General features: G+C 38.8%; 2 protein-coding genes across 2 annotated transcripts; one reads left to right on the top strand and one right to left on the bottom strand.

The window, feature by feature from the left end:
* Positions 1–3,685: 3,685 nt before the first annotated feature.
* Positions 3,686–6,625, bottom strand: SPC25 (SPC25 component of NDC80 kinetochore complex). Its single transcript, XM_054381376.1, has 6 exons — positions 6,472–6,625; positions 6,318–6,383; positions 5,449–5,595; positions 5,197–5,301; positions 4,806–4,904; positions 3,686–3,819 (listed from the first exon to the last, which is right to left on the bottom strand). The coding sequence occupies exons 1-6, from the start codon at positions 6,623–6,625 to the stop codon at positions 3,686–3,688; spliced, it is 705 nt and encodes a 234-aa protein (XP_054237351.1).
* An 8,011-nt stretch (positions 6,626–14,636) lies between these two features.
* On the top strand, positions 14,637–20,638 carry G6PC2 (glucose-6-phosphatase catalytic subunit 2). Its single transcript, XM_054381139.1, has 5 exons — positions 14,637–14,854; positions 15,171–15,280; positions 18,076–18,187; positions 19,033–19,148; positions 20,127–20,638. The coding sequence occupies exons 1-5, from the start codon at positions 14,637–14,639 to the stop codon at positions 20,636–20,638; spliced, it is 1,068 nt and encodes a 355-aa protein (XP_054237114.1).
* Positions 20,639–22,726: the final 2,088 nt, after the last annotated feature.

The following is a 22,726-nucleotide window of genomic DNA, read 5'->3' as shown; positions in this document are numbered from 1 at the left end:
CACTGACTAAATTTGGTATTTTGATTCATTGTGATGCCATTAGCAGAACGCTTTATAAAGGTGGTCCATACTGTAACACAGCACTGTCAAAATTGTGAACTAACCTTAGAGAAGGCTGGAGCCCAAGATCACAGGCAATCGCTTGTAGAGTTACAGTTGACAGCGTTGAGGATTGCATGTCAGAAGTTTTTCCTCTTTCCTTTAGAAACATGATTTTATCAGATGGCTTGTCTGCCTTTGCACTGAATACAGGAAAATGTGGTAAGTCATGCTTGTACTTATGACTAATGGTAGAAGAATACAATTAACAGTTGGTTTCATTGTCTTCCCATTAATGGGGGTGTCAGACATGGAGTTATACAAGCAAGTCTATCTCTTGCTTAACTTCGTGGGAAGTTAAGTATTAGTTGTTTGCCTGGTTTTACTTTTAACCTAGGAGGTAAGCGTTTACACAAATGTATCGTGCTTTAACTTAGCCAGTACACCGCCCACAAGGTCACCCCTCTATCAATTCCACCTTCTTGCTTAGTCAAAAAGTTTATGTATGCAGTCTGCTCTTAAATGCTTGGAATCCTTTCTGATAAATGCCATCAATATGAAGTAAGCGTAGCATGCTTCTGAATCAAAACGATGTATAGCTGGTGTTCATTCCATGGACCTGTTTCTCTGCAAAGCCAGTTATTCCAGCTGAAGCTCTGGTGCAGAAGATACTGTAGTGAAGAACTCAGCCCATGATCCAGTAGCCAGTGTAAAATAATTCATTGAGGCAAGTCAAAGAGCATGTTTCCCTGTAGTGAGTTACCCATCAGTCACAAAACAGGTGAATCAACAGCAATTAGCACTGTTAAACATGCTGTGATTGGAGGGGAAGGAAATAAATTAACTGTCTTCTTTCATCATGTCAGTGCATAGACAGTTCAAAATACATATATACAGTCATATAAAAAGTCTACTACACACTTGCCTTTTAGTACAGTCTGTCAGCATCTGTAACAATTTTTGACCCTGTTGCTCAATTAGCCCAAATTAGAAACAGAAGTTGTGTTGCAGCCCTCACTGGGCTTATGGTATACTACAAATTGGCAAACAGATCAAGGAGAGAAGCACACATCACAGCCCTGTGCTGCAGGAAGGGTGGGTAGATGCAGCCCCTCTCCTGCAGCAGTTGCAGCAGCCAAGCAGAGGCACAACTGGCACAGCTCTTGAGTGGCCTGGCTCCCATCCACAGGAGAGTGGGAAACTGGAGTGAAGAGAATAGCACTGTTTAAGGACAAACACACTGATCTGCAGGAAATCAGCCTTCAATACCTCAGTGTCTGCTGGAACTTGTTTATAAGCTCAAGAATCTAAAGGGTCCTTTGTGTATAATTGTTAGAGCGATTAGGGAGAACGAGAAGGACAAGAACATAGTCTCACTGACAATCGGAGCCATTCTTGTGACCCTTCAGGCATACAACCCTACTTCAGTAGTAAAGCCTGATGTAATTGGATTGCAACTACCACTTTCAAAAAGGTCAGAGTATGTACAGTAATCTGCCTGTGGGACTAAGTGATTTATGTGTGCATATGTTTATCAGGCAAGACATTTTAAAACTCACAAATTTATAAATTGCAAATTAGTTCACAGTGATTTTTAGAGCATTATAACAATAGGACTGTGTCGGTGTGAGCTGAAATTCCCCCCCACCACCAACAAGTAACCAGACTAGCCCAGTCTGGAAGCAAATGAAGGCTGTATTTACAAGCAGAGTCTACAATCTACGATGAAATGCAATGAATATGTACAAATATACAAAATTCACAACATTTACAAATATATACAATCAACAGAAAAGCACAGCTGATTTCCCTTTGCTTCCCCCCAAGGGGACCCTCCCAAAGGGGCCTCTCTCTCCCAGGAGCTTCCCCCCAGACCCCCCTGGACAGAGAAGCAGAGTTAGTTAAACAGAAAGTTGTTAACTTAGCTGCCAAGGTCAGTACGTGTTATCTTCAGCCAGAAGAGAAGAAGAAACAGCAGCCAGACAGCCCAGCAACTGCCCCCACTGCAGAACGCAGAATGTGCAGAGTGCCCACTTTGTTTTGGGTAATAGTTCTTAAACATTTCTATCTATCCAATGGAAGTGTTTAGAACACTCAGTATTTTGCTTTCTTACACCCAATAGTGACTTATTTACACTCTTTCACTTTCTCTGTTCTGAACTTTGCAAGGAAAAAATTAAAAAGACAGTTTCAAACCATCACAAGGACTAATTTAGACAATTTCAAGGTAGTGAATAAATTGAGTTTATTGAATCATTGGAGAAGATGGCAAGTAACACGACATAATCTGAATATGACAGAAGCACAGCATAATTTCTGTGATTTTCTTTGTTTTCACAAGTGTGGCCAGTACTTGTTTGTTTTTCAAAATGTCTAGCAACATCCAAGAGGCTTTATGAAAAATGTCAGCAAACTCAGCTTAACCACCTCCACTCCTGGTTGAATAGCTGTATAATAAAACTGTTCTGTTAGCCACAGGGAGTCTTACAGTAATGTGATTTCTTCTAAGATCTGACCTCCAGCTAGCATACAAACAACTGTGATTAAATGCAGTTAATACATGTTACTGATATTTAATGCTATTTTGTCTTCGCAGCAGTCCTTAAATCCATTGTGTATTTCCACTGTCTCCTAAATTTGATGTTGACATTAAATTCTGAGATAAAGTTGATGAAGTGCTGGAGCACAAGCACAGCAGCAGTTTTCTCTAGGGTCAACATTAGTTGATGGCCCACCCATACGTTTCAGGCATGACCCCTGGTAGCTAAGTCTTGGTCAGAAGTTTGAAAGGGAAAGCAAGTCAGGGTTGAAAAAAAGAAAAAATGGAAGAAAAGCCTTTACAAATCTCCACTGAAATTGACATCTGTCTTTAAGATAAACTTGAACCCGCTACTAGAGCGCTAGCACCAACTGGAGGGAGCTGATTGATGGGGTCATAGTTTCTAGCTGGATATCGCTTTTGAGCTTAAGAGCCTTGCCATGTGCTCTCTGGGACATTTCAGTTTGTATTTGTATGCTATCTAGTGCACTGGGGTCCCCATAATTGTTACCTGTTGGGTCCTACCTGTCTTAACTATTATCAGGTATCACAAAATGCTGCTCATTCCTATTAAGAGCTTTATTCAATAACAGCATGCACATCAAAAGATTCTAACAAGAGAAATGGACATCCAGCCCATAATCTGAAATAGGCAGTAAAATATATACAGTTCAACAGACCAAAGAGAAAAACCATGATTGATATGCATGAAAATGAGTGGGAACAATGGAGAGTACAAGACAGGGTAAGTATTAAGATAGTGACTATGACACAGTTAACTGAAACCTGAAAAACCCCTGAAAGACAGTGCATGCTTTTGGAAAGAGACAAATTACATCATGTACTTTATTTGGCTACTCCAGGAAGATACTAAAATAAAGATCATTACACCATTAAGCTATTTGCTACTGGATCACTTTGCAAGTCGGGAGGCACTTAGTTAAGGAAGTAGCTGCTTATATTCTTTGAATAATGATACAAAATGTATCTAGACAGTGGATTAAAATACTGTGGGGATTTTTTTATTTAGACAGAGTAAGACATGGATAAATACATACTTCCACAATATGAGTGTTGTACAGTGCTGGAGAGAGGTATAAGCTAGTCTTATGCAGACTGTTTATGAGATAAATCAGCGAAAGCTTTTCTGATGTTGGCAACAAATGCAGAAAAATTGTTAGTTTCTCTCACTTTGAGCTGAAACTCTGCTATACAGTCGAGAGGAGGAATACAGGAAGTCACTAAAACGACAAAAATTTCCAAAAGATTAGGCTATAAAACAAGTTTAGTATCAGTGGTTTTCCATCCTTATGAAACAGAAAAGTAGTTTCTTTGTACATTTTAACTTCCTCCAGTATTATTTTTGAGTAGCCTATTAATTCTCTTTCAGCAAAGACGAAGCCTCAAAGAACACAAATTTATTACCACACCTCCCATGAAGTGCCATGCTCATGTCTGAATTGTTACAGCAATCCCCAGTAATCCATGGCCTAATCAAAAACTGAAATGCATTCCTAAGCGTTTTTGTTGCTCTGTAGGCAAGCAGTCAAAACTGATGTAGTCCTGCATGCTGTAAACTTCTAACTTCAGCACAGTTTGGATTTGAATTAGTAAAACCAGAAATCTCTTCAGTCCACGCCTAGAGGCATAGCAGAACAACAGTAACATCCATCTAGTAGATACTCAGCACAGTACTCAAATTACTACTGATGTTCTTTGTAAATGAGATATACATTTAAAAATCAGTGTTAGGAGCTGAAAGGATGTACCTTTACAGGACAGGAATGCTGGATTTAAAGTTTTAATCTTTCTCCTATGTCACATATCTGCAGTGGTTGCCTACAATATTTTCTGCCCTTTAGAATTACTACAAATTCATATATGCCTGTCAACACATATGCTAACTCTAGCATAAACAGAAGAAGCAAACTCTACAAAAACTGAAGCATTTTTGTCTGTGTATCTTTTCTCGCCTCTGCTTTGCTTGCTTGATACAGAGCAAACAGGAACTCCACACATGGAGGGGAGTGAAGATAAGCAGTTCTATTTTCATACAAATTAACAAGAGAAACTTCATTTAAAAATACATTGCACCTGCAAGATTTTTCTTTCAGAAATTGGAAGTTACAGATTGCAGCTAAACTGCACTTCTCTTCCCTTTTTTTTTTTCTCTCCAATCTATGCATCAGGGTCTGTCCTCTTACTTAAGTATTCAGAATTCACATACCTTCATAATCTCCTTGTTCATTTATGGAAAGAGTAAACACATATGGCTTGTCAGGATCTTTGTGGTCAATATGCCGGAATATAAACTGTAATTGCTCATCTAAGACAGAATTAATTAACACCATTAACCTCTGCTGGATCATCACAATGATTTAAAAAAAAATCATAATAGGAAGCTACAGTTTCAATATTCTTAGAATACTTACACATTAAGCAACCTTGGTCTATTGAAAGACAAATGCATTTTGACATACTGCATTTAACCATTTGAGAGGCAACAGTAACACTTGAACTAAAACAGCTCTTCAGTTGCGTAAGCTAGCATGTTCTTCCCTGCACAACCCAACATTAAACGCATTACATGACTGCAGATGGGAACTACAGAAACTCACTGGGAATTCTGCGTATCTCCAATCCAAGCCGCTCCTCAAACAATTCCTTACACTTGCATAGTCGTTCCATTCTCTCCATAGCAGCTTTGTTTTTAGAAGATATTACTAGAATTGTAAAAGCCACCATAAATATCAAAGTAAGGGTAAAGTGAACATACAAAAACATTTAAAACAGTAGAAATACCCATCAAGTATTAAAAACAATTCCTCCTCTGATTAGTAAAATGTATTTACTGTCCTTTGCTTGCTTACTTTCCTTTTTCTTCTCACACTCTTCTTTAAGCTCTTGGATGCTGTCAGTCAAGCCCTTGTTTTTCTCTTTTTCTTGAGTTAGGTTAGATTTTATTTCTGCCAGAAGCTCCCGATGTTCTGATATACGTTGGCTCTGATGGAGAATCTCTGGAAGGAGACAAGAGAATACAAACATACTTAGTACTTATCTGTATACTTTTTTAATTATTTGAACAAAACCTAGTGAAATGCATGCTATCTCAGCTGAAAAGAGCACTCAATGTAATTATATTAACATCAAATAAAAGCTTAAAGTGAAAATTATTCAAAAGAGAAACTACTAAGTACAGAGATCCTCTGGTACTTTGATCAAATGCAGTTTGTTTATGGTGCCAGCACTATGTAAATCTTCAAAGCATGAAGATGGTGGATCCTGTTCACAGACAAATAATTTGACAGAAAGCAAGGAATGTAAACATGTTAGAGTTGCAATTATTTTTACCTCATATTCTGAGGTTTAACCACAAAAATTCAGAAGGCAAACCTAGGCTGATATGTTCACTGTATTCTATTACTAATATTGAATAGGCACCTGCTCACTGCAGCACAGTTGGACTAGATTCCCTTTAAAGGTCCCCTTAAACAGTTGGAAATAGATGGTCTTTGAGGTCATTTCTAACTTAAACCGTTCTGTGATTCTATAATTAAGTTTTCTAACAAATTGCTTTTGACTTGCAATTTGCACCCTGTAGCCAGGCAAATGTTTGGTTTCATTTCTACCTTAATTCTGATGTTGCTTACTTGTTCAAATGGGAAGTTAAACATCTTAGTCACTGTAAGAAGTTAATCTTAGAAGTATTACACATAATAAATAAATCATTATACTGTACCATTGCTATACTCATTAATTTTATTAATCATCAAGTCCTCTTCTTTCAGCTTCTTAGACCATTTCTCTGTAATGGAAAGTTATTTCAGTTATCTGAAGCAGTCTGAAGACAACATGGAAGAAGTAGAGGTCACAGGAACATAAAGCCTTTTTACCTGAAAGCACTTTTATGGACTCCTTGTATGAATCTCTCAGTGCTAAAGATTGACTGATCTGTTCCGAGCCATAAATGCTTTTCAATTTGGTCCAAAACTCTTTCATTTCCCTTTCTAAGGAGATTATTTCATCTTCAGTCTTAATATCAGACATAGTGCTGCAACAGTTAGACACACAAGGCAGATAAAGCAGTTTTAACTCACAGAATACACCTCCTTCCCACCATTTGTTATCCCTTTGGCTTGTTACTAAAACCTCTTCCTGTAAGTCGTTTTTGTTATGACCATTAGCACAAGCAGTAATAGCAGGAGCCGCGTTTCTTTTGCTACTCCTTTCTCGCTCCCTGCGCCGGGGATGGCCGCGGTACCGACAGCCGTTTCCAATGGGCCGGCAGATCTCAGGAGCACCCCGCCGCCGACCGCTCACACCCTTTCGCCGTCCGCCTGCAGGACTCACCCGGAGCAAAGGCTCCCTCTTTATGAACACAGGCCGAGCCGAGAAGCGAATAGAATTTCCTTCTCCGTCCCACAAGACACTAATGATGGTGGGCTGCTGGGGCTCCGCAGACCAGCAGCGCTCCGCAGCACGGTAGTACCTAGCAAGCGCCGCACGCAGCGGCACTGCCCGGAGAGAACGGAACAGGGAAGAAAGCAACACACCAAGACCACCCGCGCGCACCAACTTTCAAACCGCCCACAATTTCCCGCCTCCCGAGCGGCTGCTTTCTAACCGCCTCCCGCTCGCCTCTCAGTAAGCGCACCGCTGATTGGCTCAGACATTCTGTCACAGTTGGGATCCCAGGGCGTGCTGGGAGTTGGCGATGCGGTTGCTGTAGGAATGTGGCGTCATGAGGGACAGCTCAGGCTGTCTTGCTGTGGAGCGTTTTAGGGGCTGGCGGAGCCGGCTGGGGCCGGTCTGTGAAATGTTTCGAAGGAGAGGCAGCTGTGATTCTCTGCCTTTGGGAAACGTCTGTTAGGATTAAAGTGTTTTGTCAGGGTGGCGGCTGGGCTGTCTGCAGCGCCGAGGAGCGAGGCTGGGGGAGGTAAAAAGTCTGCTGTGGTTTGTCCGAGGTACGGTTCCGTGCTGAGTGAAACCAGACATGAACTGGTGAGCCGGCTAGCTCTTTTCCCCTCCTCTGAAGCTAGAATTTGTTTCCGGTACAAAGTTTGTTCACGGAATGTACTTGGGGTAACCTAGGCATAAATGTTGTGACACTTATAAATCCTCTTCATTCCCCAGGCCTGAATTCTCTTATAGATAAGTGTGGAGCTATTTGCCATTTAAAAACAAACAAAAAAAAAAAGCCTACTATGGCAGGAGACTGACATGCAGACCTAATTCAGGCCTGTGCCCAGACAAACACTTGTCGTAAACCCCTCTCATTGTGAATGTGCTCCGTATGACACCATGCCTAATTTTTCTTCAGCTGGGTGTATTTCCTTTTGGCTCCAGATACGCACTAGTTTGTGGTCCCAGTTACCAGCCTTCGTGGTAGCCTGTTGTGGAAGCTATTTGCTGATCGTTTTGTTACCCTAGCTAAAGCTTCTCAGATAATCTCAGAATAATAGAAAATAAATAAAGCTTCGAGGATTGCTGGCTGAAGCCATCAATTACTTTTCCTCCCTCCCCTGGACAGAAAGCAAAGTCTGAGCTGAAATCACCAGCTATTGCATTTTTGTGGAGTAACTGTTTCTACTTCCAGGTAGCATTCCTACTCAGCTCAGTACTTCCTACTCAGAAGTAATTACCTCTTACTTGGCTTCTACACTTGCTCTCCAGTTTTCAGTTTCCTCAGCATTAGTCCTAAAACTAATGACTATACTACTGTTTCTTTTCTGCTTCACATAAACATGCTGAAGTTGGGCTGCTTTAAGGATCCACATATAAATTAGGGCACTACAGAGTCTGTACCGTAAGGGTTTTTTTTTAACCTAGGAAAATTTTGCCATTTCTCCCAATTGGCCCTGAAATCTAGCCAAGTGAACACTGCCACTATAAAATTTAAATGTTGCCCCTGACATCACTAACCTGTGTTGCTTCAGCACATAACTTCCTGAGTACGCATTTCTCCCAGCTGCTGCCGTTCAGCAAATATAAATTTGAGTAGTCTAAACAAATCCTGAATTCTAATCTGTAATCTTTTGGTGGGTTTTTCAATCTGATCTCCTCTGAATTCTTCTGTTAACATAGAAAATGGGTTCATCCTATAATAGCTGGCACTAGCTCTGAATTACTAGGTATCTTTTTTCATCATTGACATTTCTTTAGATTTCATTAGTCTTCATTTGGTTTAGACTTTTTAGACATTGTCTTTTTAGACAAAGATTAAATGCAGCCTGTGACACTTGCTAGCATAATCCATACCTTAACTGATCTTTTTTTTCTGACTGGTTTGGGAGTCGTATGATTCTTAAACCTCCGTTAGGTCTAATTCAAGAGGCGCCATAGCCAGATGCACTGTCAACAAACTTTACCATAACTCTAGCCTGGACACTTGTTCTGAAATGGTTCTTTCCTAAACATTACATTAAGCCACAGGATAGTCATGGATGGAAGAAAGTGTCAACAGCAAATTATTATATTTCTAACACTATGAACTTTGCTGGAGATGATGTAATAACCTGGTCTAATTGGGGATGTCCCTGCTGTCTGTAGGGAGGTTGGACTAGGTCCCTTCTGGCCTGGACCATTCTACAATTCTGTAATTGTGTCATGTGCCCTTTTTTCTGCATCTTCCAGCTCTTCATGTACATCTGGTAACCCAAGTAAAGAGCGTTTGACTAAATTTACAGCTCTGAGGTGTACACTGACCACAGCAGGGTGACAGTGTAATCAGACTGAAGGGCGAGCTATTGCCAATACAGATCTGTTGCTTGTTTTATTGCTAGGTAAAAGTCCATACCAGGCTGTTCCTGTGCTGGGTTAAAGGGTTGTTCATGGCTAGTTTGGGCTTGGAGAGCTGCTGCAGCTGATGTGGAAACTGCTAAAGGAACCCAAAATTGAAGAGCTGGTGCTAATAAACAGACTGAGCTACTTCTCCTGTCAGGTTTCTGACCTCCCTGAGCTATGGTTAGCACAGAGCTACTATCAAGGATTACAGAACAGCATATAAATAAGGCATTGAATTTATTAGAAAGGGAACAGAATAAAAGCAGTGGCAATCTGCCCTTATGGGTCTGGACTCCATTTCTGCTTGCTGTCTGTGGAACTGAAAGGATTTTTATATACTGTTAAATTCTGGGTTGCTTGTGATTTCTATAAAGTTTACAAAAACTAGAATTTCTTAGATAGGACTTTTTTGTGAACATTCCATACATTGTATTCCATACATCATTCATGTAATTGTCACTGTTACACAGGTAAACACACATAAATACAAGTAAGTGTTAAGGTCTGGCAGTTATATTGCAAGCATGAATTTTGATAATTTCCTGTATTTGCATGGTTAACTTTAGAGTTAATAATGACAGTGCAGTAAGTAGAAAAATTTAGATTAAGGGGGCAGAACCAAGAGCAAGAAAACTGGTTCATGCTAGTGTTTGCTAAACCTCTACTGGTCAGCCAACCCTAAAGAAGCCTGACATAAGCTTGGGCTGCCTGGGTTTGATGAGGAAAGCTTGAGGAAATGCAATATGGAAAGAAAGAGTGAGCCTCTTCCTAAGTCTAATACTAAGAGAGATTTTCACGGTGTTTCCTTTGGAAAATATTCATACTGAGGAAAATGGCTGTCAGCTGTTGTATACTGCTTGTGAACTTACTAAATTGTTAGTTAGTCTTTGTAGCTGGTTCAGTGCCAATGAAAACACTGATGTGGAAATTAATGTTATTGTTCAATTAACTATGCATAATGTACCAGAAAGTTAGGCCCAGTACATAGGCCTCCATTAGCAGTGGTTTAGAAAATATTTGCTTTGATGGCTTTTCCTTCCCTTGCAAACATTTGCTTAACAACATCTAATATCTGTTATGTAATATTTGCTCTAATATGTAGGTGTAAAGCAGCTGTAAACATTTTATCCTCCCTTCAGTGGATCATCACCCTGATTCTTGTTTCATCATTATTACCAAGAATATAAAAAGTTTCGGATAGTCACCTGTGTTGTATGTCTTGAGACATAAATCAATGAAGTATCAATAAATTTAAAACTTTTTATAGGAACAGATAGCCTTTTAAAGGTCTTTGCACTAAACTCATTTGATCCTGTGAAGATCAGACATTGGTTCTATAATATCAAAGCAAGACAAAGCTTTGATTAAAAAACTTTATTACATACACAGTCTGACCATTTTGTAAAGATCACTACTTTTCTTGGCAATTCCATTTACTAAAATTCAGCAAATAGTTTAATTTCATGTATTATCTCAAGTGACTTTGAAGCACTAAGTGCGTTACAGAAGCATTTTGCAATGCCTTTCATAGAAAATGAGAGAAATTCTGTTGAGGAGGTATTTCTCCTTTGTTAGTTTGAATGAGTTGTTGAATATACTTCAAGACATGTTTCACCATCTTTCTCTTCTGGTTATTAGAGCTATGAAAGTCTTTAGTATCTTAGACACTTAACATTTTGTCAAATGTAACAGGGACCAGAAGAGAAGACTCCTGTCAGTTGTTGATTGCCTATTGAATGAAGCAGAATCGTGTTTCCAGGCACAATGAGAACATCACCTGAACTGCCTCTCTCACAGAAACCTGCTTACCTAGTCCAAAAACTTCCTGCTTTCTCTTGTTGTGTGGATTTGTTGGGGTTTTAAAAGCTTTTTATAAATCTGACTCCTGTGATATGTCTAAGATGTGGATGTAATTGCTCTTGAAACAATCAGAGTGTAGGAGAAAATTGAAGCTTATGTTTGCAGTTTGCTGTTAGCTGTTCGTTTTCCTTATGTCTAAGGTGCTTGTCTTTCTATCTAAGTAGAAAAATCAGCAGCAGCACATGAATCAGCAGCAGAACCTTTAAAATTAAAATTAGTATCAGGAGGCCTTTAGCATTTATACTGAAAGAAGTTAGTTTACTGAAACATTGCCAAGACATAGCTTCAAGCATTCTACTAACAAAGTTACTAGAGAAGCAAAATGTGTCTGAGTGGTTCTCTCTGAGTAAGAATTCAGCCAGAGCAGGTGCAGCGTTATCCCAGTGGGTAATGTGGGTGGGTTTATATTTATAATAAATAATGCAAAAAAATACTGCAGTGGTTCTGCACATCCTGCATCAGAGGCAAATTTTCTGATGCTATTGAGTGGCATTAAAGAGGTATTAGAAAGTGATCTGTTTTATTACTTGGTAGACCTTTCCAAGGACACTAAGCTGTATCTGGATGGAAGCTTGTTTACTGTGAAGTGTTTTTCCTTATAGATCAGTAGTTATTTATTCTTAATCTCATAACAGTTGCTGTTTTAACCAAGTACTAGAAGTAAAATGGGTTGTTCCTCAGTCACCAACCAATTTGATGTTTACATTCTTTATAAGATTGAAAAACAGAAGAAAACCTTAGATTCTCCACAGTTCTGCATACTGAATCCAGACATATATAAAAGAGTGATTTTTATTATTGTTATTTTAAGCCCTACTTACCTGTAAAGGAGAGATATTTTAGCAGAAGATAAAAAAAAAAAAAAGGTAGCAGAAGGATATTTTCTGTAGTAATAGAAAGTTGTTTCAGAGAGGTGTTTCTAAACAGGTTCTTGGGAAAGAACTGAGGAGGGAAAATAATTGTCAGTTTATTTGTATGACAGTTACCTTGCTAGACACCCTATAAAACTATAAGCTATATGACTTAGCGAATATTTGCAGATAAAACATTAGGAAATACTTATTGTTGAAATATCCCAAAATTAAAGTTTTGGAAGGTTTTTCTTTGAAATCAGGTAATACCAGCTGAAGTGAATCATTCCATCAATATGCCGAAAAATACTGTTGTAGTTATTCAGAAACAGTGCATAGAATGTTAAATCTCTTTTTAACTGTATTCTACATGACTCCATGCAACTGGTAGCAGTAAACATTTAGAGTGTAAAACTGCTAAAACTTTTCTAAAACCAGATTATTAATCATAGAATCAGTCAGGGTTGGAAGAGACCACAAGGATCATCTAGTTCCAACCCCCCTGCCATGGGCAGGGACACCTCACGCTACAGCAGGCTGGCCAGAGCCTCATCCAGCCTGCCTTGAACACCTCCAGGGATGGGGCCTCAACCACTTCCCTGGACAACCCATTCCAGGCTCTCACCACTCTCATGGTGAAGAACTTCTTCCTCACGTCCAGCCTGAATCTCCCCACTTCCAGCTTTATTCCATTCCCTCTAGTCTTGTCACTACCTGATATCCTAAAAAGTCCCTCCCCAGCTTTCTTGTAGGCCCCCTTCAGATACTGGAAAGCCACAATAAGGTCACCTTGGAGCCTTCTCTTCTCCAGACTGAACAGCCCCAACTCTTTCAGTCTGTCCTCATAGGAGAGGTGCTTCAGCCCTCTGATCATCCTCATGGCCCTTCTCTGGACATGTTCCAGCACGTCCGTATCCCTCTTGTAATAGGAGCTCCAGAACTGGATGCAGTACTCCAGGTGGGGTCTCACCAGAGCTGAGTAGAGGGGGAGAATCACCTCCCTTGACCTGCTGGCCACACTTCTCTTGATGCAGCCCAGGATCTGGATGGCTTTCTGGGCTGCAAGTGCACATTGATATATAAAGCAAATGTGAGTAGCTAAAGTAAATGAGTAAATGTGAGATTTTGTCAGGGAAGTCTTGTAAGTCCATTTAATTGTCGTACCCTATTTGCTGAATCTGCTCAATGTTTCCATGTGACTTCCCTGACCACACATAAAGCTCTGTTAAGCTAAGTCCCTCTTCAGCAAAACCAGTTGAGTAGTTCAAATCTTTGTCTCCACAGCTTGTATAGTTTAAATGCCATGGAGAAAGCCATATGGAAATGTGCAGCTCCTTTTTTTTTCTGATTGTAATTGTTTCAGATACATGGATAATCTTTAATAGAAGATATGAAGATGTCTGAAAATTAGAGCCTGATAAAGATCTGAAGTTTTCCTCTTGCTGCTCTGCTGATAGCAGATGATGGTATTACTAGACTTTGGGTATCCACTTAATACCTTGTCAAAAAAGGTTTGTCATTTAGCCACCTCACAAATGAACATAATCTTTTCATATGCTGTGGTTATTAGTACTAAAATAGATAAATCTGGTGTGCTGGTAAGTTACATGTATACTCTTAAAATCCTAGTATCTGGCAGAATCTCTTGGCTGTTTGCCCTAGAGAACCCAGGTGCTTCACTTGGAAATACTTCAAGGAGATACTGTCAATCATCTCAGCCTTGCAATGGTTTGCGAAGCTAGGCTGGGCATCAAGAAGCGGGGCTACAGTAGGTCAGGTTTCACCTCCTTCTGGCAGAGGTGTATAGGACTTGCATCATGTAAGCAATATGTGAGAATGGCAATAGTGAATGAGATGACTCAGAGACTCAAGACATTGTGCCATGGATCACCTCTTGTATGAAGGAAACAATTGTTTTTCAGTGCTTTGAGAATACTGATGATTAAAACTACACCTACAGCTCAACAGCATTGTTGGTATATGGATGCTGGTTGTATTTTTCATGACTGAAAATGTGTTGTGCAAAGCACTAGACACAGCATGGTAGCCAAATTCTATTTCAAATTGTGTTTCATTTGTACAGCTTTAATGACAGTTATGCAAAGACCAATTATTTATGTATTCTTTCTGTTCTTTATACAGGCAACACTTAATGAAGTCTGCACATTAGTAATATCCATCCTGCAGAGAAATGAACTGTGAAAAGATTCAAGCAAACACGTTCCAACTGTTCATACAAAGGATTGCGTAAGTGGCACATTGCATTTCTACAAAACTTTCCTCACAATTTGCTGCTGCTCAGCATGTACTTCACTTTGTTTCCTCCAATTAAAATTTGCAAACAGAAAAGCTTTCCAGTGCTAACAGACTAGTGCTTTTCCAGAGATTTGGAGCCACGTGTTCCAGGAAGGGCTGGGTACACCACACCGATACAATATAAAGGCAATGTCAATCGCCTTCTCTCACTTTTTAATAGCTGCCCTCCATGGTTCTCGTTCTCCATCACTAGAAACTTAAGATTAAAGGAACTTTACTCTGTTTCAAGTACAGTTAAATCCATTAAGATGGATCTTCTTCATAGCAATGGCGTGCTTATCATTCAGCATTTACAGAGGGACTACAGGGCTTACCAGGATTTCCTTAATTTTATGTCACATGTTGGCGATCCCCGGAATATATTCTCAATTTATTTTCCTCTTTGGTTTCAGCTCAACCAAGTGGTTGGTACTAAAATGATATGGGTGGCGGTAATTGGTGATTGGTTCAACCTCATATTTAAATGGTAAGAAGTTTGATTTATTTTAAAGTTTTGTATTTTTCATGATAGGTATTATATATACCTCAAGTTCAGAAAAAAATCTGTGAATAATGTATTAGTAGACTTTCCACTAATTATAAAACAGGAATACTTAATATATGTTTGAAATGGCATTTTGATAAGACAAGAAGAACCTATAGAAATATTACAGAGTAGCTTTGGCATTACAGGTCTTCATATTCATTGTAAGATTATTTATTGTGTTCTGCTGAAGCCTTCTTACATAAAAACATTTGTATTGCATTTCTGCTTCGTTTTTTTTTTTTTTTTTCCCAAACAGGATTTTATTTGGCCATCGCCCATACTGGTGGGTGCAGGAAACAATGATTTACCCCAATCAGTCAAGCCCATGCCTTGAACAGTTTCCTATAACATGCGAAACTGGACCAGGTAAGAAGTGTTGGAGATTACATTGGTACATGCAATAGAGATAGTGGCTTTTGAGGGGAGAGGCTGTGACTTATGAAAATTTTATATGATGTACAAATCTGAGAGCTCATGTTTAAAATAGCACTAAAGCACAGAAATTGAAAAAGGAAGAAATAAAATGCGATAGGTGTTTGATGGCTGTATGACAGGAATGTTTACTTCATTGCCTTTAGGCAATGCAAATGAGGAGGATTTGCTTTAAATATAACTCCTATTAGAATGAGCCAGCACACTGCAAAGGAATTTTCAGATAATTTCTGTCATAGGTTCAGAAAGAATGAATCACCCGCTTTGTGAGATCACTTTTTTGAACCAATGACATCATTGTGGGGAGAAAAATTCTGCATTTAGGAGTGTTTCAAAGCAGAGTATGGAGCTGCTGAGTTTGAGAGCTTGTGCACTATTGCAAGAATTAGTCAAACCACAAAATCCAGTAGATGGTTCAGTGTAAATAGCAAGTGTCAGTCATATAATGATCATATAATGTATCACAAGTGGAAAAAGGAACCGCTGTTCCTAGAACCAAACACTGCCACTGAAAGGGTGTGTAGGGTATATATGTTGGGGGGTGGGGGGGGTTTAACAAAAATTTACTTTTTAACATATTTTCACTTTTTTATATCTCACTGTTTTCTCTGTGGAGCTCAGCAATACTGCTGAAATTAAATGAGCTTGTGCAACTCTAATATATGAAATAACTTCTTGCAGCTAACTGACTGGATTTAGTTTAATTCGTTGTACAAGAAAATATTGATTGTGGTGCCAGCTTTTGAGTGACTTGCAGAGCTGTATTTTGTTGAGAATTTTCTGCATTATATCCCATTGTAATTTTGAATGAGAAGTGTAAGCCCCTGTATCAGGCAGGGTTTAATAATGCCTGGTCTGTGTGTGATCCACAATCAGTTCCAAGTGAATTTGTTTGGGATGTAATCCGAAGTATTGAAGTCCTTCAGATATTATCAAAAGTCTTCAGAATGGAGGCTATTCAGCACCATGTAATTCCAAGGCCTGAATCAGAAACTAGTTAATGTGTTTCATTTTGATTCATTGAACCAGGAGGTCTTTCTTCTTTTTACTTTTCCTCCCGAGGTAGCAAGTCATTCCTATTTCTGGCAGTGTGTACCACTGTCATACCGGTTTCTTATAATGACCACGTTTTCTCCCACTTCCAGATCTGCCCTTTACCATTGACAATATCTGTCAATATCAATTCACCTGGTCATCTTTAACAAGAGGAGATGCAGTCAGTGCATCTGTTAGCTGTCAGGGGTATGAGTGCTTCACACCATGTAGAGATGCAGCCACATATGTGAGAAAGGTGTATCCAAATATTGCTAGGGCAGCCTGAACCCCAAACTCTGCAGTTCAACAAAACTGAAAGCTGAGGAAACTGTTTATATGACTACATGGTAAGCAGTCCAGGGCCTGAATTCGGGTTGTGCTTCTGAAATGAACAGAACTAAAACCCTGAAGCCATCTTTTCTCTGGTATTTGTCAGGTTTTAAGAACATAAACCTTAAGGTGGAGTTTTTGCTGTTTCTAGGAGGTAATTTGCAGATGAAACATTTTTCCAGTGCTTGTATCCAATATTATGTTTTCCTTATCGATTACATTTGTTCTATTGTGAGGTTTAGAAGTGTGCATCTGTTACAAAATCAACAAAAGAATTTATAGTGTGACTACTAAAGAGAGTGCCAACCATTGTGCTTGTCTTCCCTAGACATTCCTGCCTTGCTCCTTCACTGAAATATGATTTTGATTTGCAAACTAATTTTTATCTGCAAAATATTCTTTTGATTTGGGAAAAAGAAGTGACAATAATTTTAAGACTCATTTTCTTTTGCATCATGCCAGCATACTTTGGGTTTTGGTGATTTTTCACAGTTCTAGGAACTTCTTTGTGGATTGCAGTAAAATTCTAGTTGTTAAATTAAAGCAAAGTACACATATGTGACAAAAGAAATAATTCTTTATCTCTTTATAAGAGTGTGTTCCCTGTTACAGACTGTTGTGGGTACAGCAATTAGTCCAATATGTTAGAGCATCATTTGATGTGCCAGTTTCACTGATAATCTGCTTCCAAGCTTGTTTACATTGTATAACACTTAAAATTTATGAAGTAAAGCATAAAGACACAATTCTTCCCTCCCACTTCAGATACTTTTATAAATTTACTACAAAACTATAAAAAATTTTAATTACCTGGATTGTAGTGTTACTAATAAGATGCAGATCGTAATCATCATTGCTGATACCATGGTTAATTGAAGAAGCCCATAAAAGGCAATTTGGGAGTGCCATATAAAGTTATACTGACATTTTAGAGTGTTACAGAGATAAATCTCCATTGCACCCCTTAATTATGAGGTAGCCTACAAAACCTACCTCATCTGAATTATATACTACAGACCTAAGAGAGCCTTAGATGCTCTATTTTTAAAATCACAATCCAAATCTAAGTAATGGAAAAATACTATGCTTTCCAATCAAGGTATCTGATCACACCAATATAAGATGGCTGAGCTGTTACCTTCTTGACATCAAACAAATATTCTGGATTCCATATAGGTGAATATTCTGACAAATTCATATTGAGAAAATTGATTTTTGAGAACCAGTTGACAATCTTTCAGCTTTTGTTAACCACTTTTTCTACATAATTAGGTGCCTGAGTAACTGCCAGTAGACATTTTCTGTATGACGAATGTTGCAGTCATCACTTAAAAGCCTGACTATTTCTGTCTTGTTTTCACTAGGAAGCCCATCTGGACATGCCATGGGATCTTCCTGTGTCTGGTATGTAATGGTCACAGCAGCACTTAGCTACACAGTTAGATGGAAAGATAAATCAGCAGTTCCCCTTCACAGGTCAGTGTCTTTCCATTATTCTAACTCATACAGATATTTCTTTACATACATGCTATGTTTTTAATGAACTTATTTTAACCAAATATTCATAGCCTGTTCTGTCCAATTTGTGGGAAAAAAAAAATACCCAAGTATTCATTATGATATACTTCAGCTGAAGAAAAATAATGTTAAGAGGATTTACCTATTTGTATAGATTGGCATTTATCTGCATACACACTTTGCATACAGTATCTCTGAATCAGCTCCTATTAAAAAATGTCTTGTTTTCAGTGTTGGAAATTCTGAATTTTATTAATTGTCTTTAAGTGTTGGATCTTCTGGTTAGTGCATAAATTTACTGCTTTGATGGTAGTCCTTCTTAACTCGTTTTAAAGCAGATGCACATAATGTTGGCAAAGGTCAGTGTCACTTGTTACTCAGGTCTGTGGTTGTCTTGCAATTGCTTTGATGACTTTTTTTTCTAAGCCTGACAAGTTTGTTCCCATACCATGTGAATTTTGTTAACAAATAATTGAACCTCTACATTTAAGTATAACTTCATGATGAGAAATACATTCAGTGTACTAGTGCTAACTGAACTTTCATTGTGGCTTTCATCATTAGAACCATGGTGGTGTCTTTGACCTGAAACTGCTGCTGCAGCCCTAGATATGGCTGCAAAAGCAACCATTCTTGATAATGGTTTAGTACCAATTTCCAGTTTTTAATCATCCGATTCTAAACTTCTCTACTTGTAAACCTCTGCTTGCTAAAAATATGAGCCTGACACAAAGGGTCCTGGTATAAATTAATAGGTGAAATATTTTGTCTTAATTTTTAAGCATCTTCCTTTTCCTTCTTAGACTGACATGGTCATTCCTTTGGAGTGTTTTCTGGATTATCCAGATCAGCGTGTGCATCTCAAGAGTATTCATAGCAACACATTTCCCTCATCAAGTTATTCTTGGAGTATTTGCTGGTAATGCTGCTTTTTTTTTTCTTTTTAAATTTTCAACATATATGCAAAATCTGAAAAAAAATAAGTATGAGGGAAGGCAACATAGTTTTAGTAGTGCTACTAAGCTTGCAAGTCTAGTAGTGCTCTTCACTCTCTAGAAGATCAAGGATTTGGTGACAGTCTAAAGGTAAAATTTGCAAGGTAGAATGTATCTGCTTTTGGAATTCACAGAGAGAGTGAGCTGTTGTCCATGTGCCAGTTGATTCTGGCTGCATTATGTCCACACTGCCAGAGACTAACACTGTCTGGTTTGTACTGGCTGCATCTGATCTTTATCTGTGCTGCCTGTGTGGAAGGTAGGAGAGAGGAAGTTGCTCCTATATGGCAGTAACCTTTCCTCTCAGATCTCATCCAGGTGCAAAACAGCTTGTGTGCAGTGTGGACAAGAAGAGGGCCAGAGGCCTGGGGAGAAACAGAGAAAATGGCAAATTAGCTGTGCAAACTCCCCAGGATGATTTAAGAAGCCAAAGTACATTTTTCAGAGTTACTTAAACATGTTTCAGATTAGTATTTAGGGAGTTCAGTATATGAACTCTCTCTCTTATATCTGTCTAGGATTTTTAGGAGGGTGACCAGAACATTGAGTGGGGACTGCCTGCTCACATTCTTTTTCACAGATGCAGGGCAACCTGGGTGGCTATCAGCTTGCCTTGCAGTCTGGCTCTCACTTTTCACAAACCAGGATAAAATTAGTAAGAAAGAAGATAAATTTGTTCTGTATCTTCAGCATTCAAAGCCCGTTTGGGAATTGGTGTTGAATTCTGCATTTCTGGAGCCAGTTTTTGAGAGTGGGAATCTTTTGGAAAAGTGAGAGGCTTTGTAATATACTACAAAAGTGGTAAATGGTGTGTGTAAATGGGTGTGTGTATATATATATGATACATTTTTTGTTCTTCAAAAGTGTGTTGTTCCCTGTAACGCTGAGTTTCTAATCTGCAGGTATTCTTGTGGCAGAAGCATTTGAGCATACCCCTGCTATTCAGACAGCAAGCTTGAGAATGTACATCAAGACAAACTTGTTTCTTTTTATCTTTGCCCTTGGCTTTTATCTAGTCCTCAAGCTTCTTGATATTGACTTGCTATGGTCTGTTCCAAAGGCCAAGAAGTGGTGTGCCAACCCAAACTGGATAAACATTGACACAACTCCATTTGCTGGGCTGGTGAGGAATTTAGGTGCACTCTTTGGCTTAGGTCTCGGAATTAATTCTGAAATGTTCATCTTGAGCTGCAAAGGTAAAAACAGCTGTAAGATAAGTTTCCGCATATTGTGCATAGCTGCTTCTTTAGCTACACTGCAGCTGTACAATTTTGTTAAGATACCTACTCATACTGAGTATCTGTTCTACATTCTCTCTTTTTGTAAGAGTGCAGCTATGCCTCTGACTGTAGTTGCCTTGGTTCCATACTGTGTCCACTCATTAATGAGGACAACTGAAAAGAAACTTAATTAGATAAAGTTTCCAAATGGTTAGCAATGTGGGAACGGATGTGAACTGTTCAAGAACCCTCCACAAAGGCAGTTATGCACACTCCTTTTAACCACTGCATCTTTGATGTGCTCATGGTAAGTAACCAGTATACCCAAATCAGTACATTCACAAATGACTTTGGCAGCTCAGAAGCATTAATTGCTGATTTTATTCTGAGAAATATTGCAATCACACTGCAACATGGTTAGAAACCACCCAATACTCTGGGTGATAATGAAGTTTTAAAGTATAAGCAACTAGTTTTATTTAGTTACTTGGTGGTCTTCTAGTTCTGTCCATCTGCAGCTAGAATGTGCTTCAAGCCTCGGTTGTACATACTGATACTCAATATTTAATTTCTTTTATATAGAGATACTGTGTGTTAAACTGCCAAGTAATGGTGTGACAGTGTCACACTGCCTACAACTGTACAGCTGTACCCAGGCACTGTGAAAGAGGCCAGCATAGTTATTAGCAAGGCTTTAGACTTAACTTATTGAGCTTCCTGAGCAAAACAGCTTCTGATTAAGGTAGATGAGAAAAAAAAGGTAAAAGTTTATATTTTACAGATTCTAATCTGTAAAATATTTTTTGCATTATTGTGTGGTTTAACTTTTTCAAAACTTTAACTTTTTGAAAGCGTTCACATAAATCATGAGTGATAGAGATTACACCTTTGATACTGAAAATGCATAAATAGGGTGTACAAGTCTTTGGGTTCTGTGCAGCTACACAGAGCAACAAATCAAGATAGTTGTTAATTATGAGATTATCTCAGCATATCACCTCAAGAATGTTGTTCGTTTTCCTGTGTTGCAAAGGTACATTAGTCTAGTAGTTGTGTAAATCACGAAAACACGATTGCAGAATAAGTCATTGCATGTTTATATTCTTTTGAGATTTGCTTACCTAAGCGTACTAGTAACTAGCATGTGAAATACTTTTCCTGTATGCTCCAAATAGGCAAAGGCAGATACTCCCTCTTTTTATTCATTCATCTACTCTTGAATGTTCCCTTTCGGTGCACAATGATCAAGCAATATTTTGCTGATACCATCTCAGTTATTAGGTACACAGGTAGCATAAGGCTATAACATGGGTAATGAGGGCTGTGTGTGTATGATGTTATAGCAATAAGGCTTAGAAGATACAAACATGACACTGCTCTTAGGCTTCCAATTAGTTGGGGCATAATTGAGCTGGAAAGAACCTTATTTAATTGGAAATACAAGGTGAATAGTTTGAGTTGGCCCCTGGGAATGAGCACAATACAAATTACTGAAGCAAATCTGGAACAGGCATCCTTATTTAAGAGCTTACTAAGACTATCTTGACTTAATAATTAATCATTCAGTTTAAACAATCAGAGGATTATTCTGCTTTATGCATCTCTTGATACCTACTTTAGTGGCTGGGTGAAAAACAACAGCTGGCCTGAAACCAGACTTTTCTATAATTGTGACTCCTTAAGCAAAATTACTAAAGTAATGGGACTAGAAACAAATAATGAATAACAAAGACAGCTATGACAAAGTTTTCTCCCATGTTCGAGTTGTCCTTTGCATTGTTAATCTGTACCAGTGAGGTGACCTACAGAGGCATCATGAAATGCTAGAAGGTTGTTGGTCCAGCTGTCCTGTTCCTCATTCCTGACCAACAGCAGGGGATTCTTTGCATGCTGTTGTCTGTGGCTCCTGCAGCCATGTTTAGGCCTACTGGCCATTTTAAGCTGGGAGTTACGGGTAGACACGACATTTCTAAGCTCTTACCGCATGAGGGGCTGTGCTTCCCAGTACTGACAAAGAGTATGGGTGCCTCTATTGGGATAAACAAACCCATAAATATAGAATGACAGTGAGCGTTTCTGCAGTATTCTTCTAAGTATTGTACAGACATGTAAGAAGGCATGGGCGCTCATTTGCTTTCTTGGAGTACCTGGTTAAGGCAGCCAGTTACTTCAGTGCTTCAAAGAAAGGGACAAAGACCACCTCCCTGTCTGAACCACCTCAGATTCTTTCTGCAACTGTTAAAACATTACTAAAACCAACAATGGAGGGAAGCTGAATAAAT

Source organism: Indicator indicator, chromosome 5 (genome assembly GCF_027791375.1).
Source record: "Indicator indicator isolate 239-I01 chromosome 5, UM_Iind_1.1, whole genome shotgun sequence".
In the NCBI taxonomy this organism is placed as follows: Eukaryota; Metazoa; Chordata; class Aves; order Piciformes; family Indicatoridae; genus Indicator; species Indicator indicator.
The sequence above is the reverse complement of the archived record's forward strand: the minus strand, read 5'-3'. Positions and strand labels throughout refer to the sequence as shown.

Bases quoted from the DNA above. Each gene is read 5' to 3' on its own strand.
- SPC25 (XM_054381376.1), bottom strand. From the start codon at position 6,625: ATGTCTGATATTAAGACTGAAGATGAAATAATCTCCTTAGAAAGGGAA. The intron at 6,384-6,471 runs GTAAAAAGGCTT...TTTCCATTACAG, and splicing joins GTCCATAAAAGTGCTTTCAG to AGAAATGGTCTAAGAAGCTG. The intron at 4,905-5,196 runs GTGAGTTTCTGT...ATTCTGTCTTAG, and splicing joins GGAGATACGCAGAATTCCCA to ATGAGCAATTACAGTTTATA.
- G6PC2 (XM_054381139.1), top strand. From the start codon at position 14,637: ATGGATCTTCTTCATAGCAATGGCGTGCTTATCATTCAGCATTTACAG. The intron at 14,855-15,170 runs GTAAGAAGTTTG...TTTCCCAAACAG, and splicing joins TTCAACCTCATATTTAAATG to GATTTTATTTGGCCATCGCC. The intron at 18,188-19,032 runs GTCAGTGTCTTT...TTTCCTTCTTAG, and splicing joins TCAGCAGTTCCCCTTCACAG to ACTGACATGGTCATTCCTTT.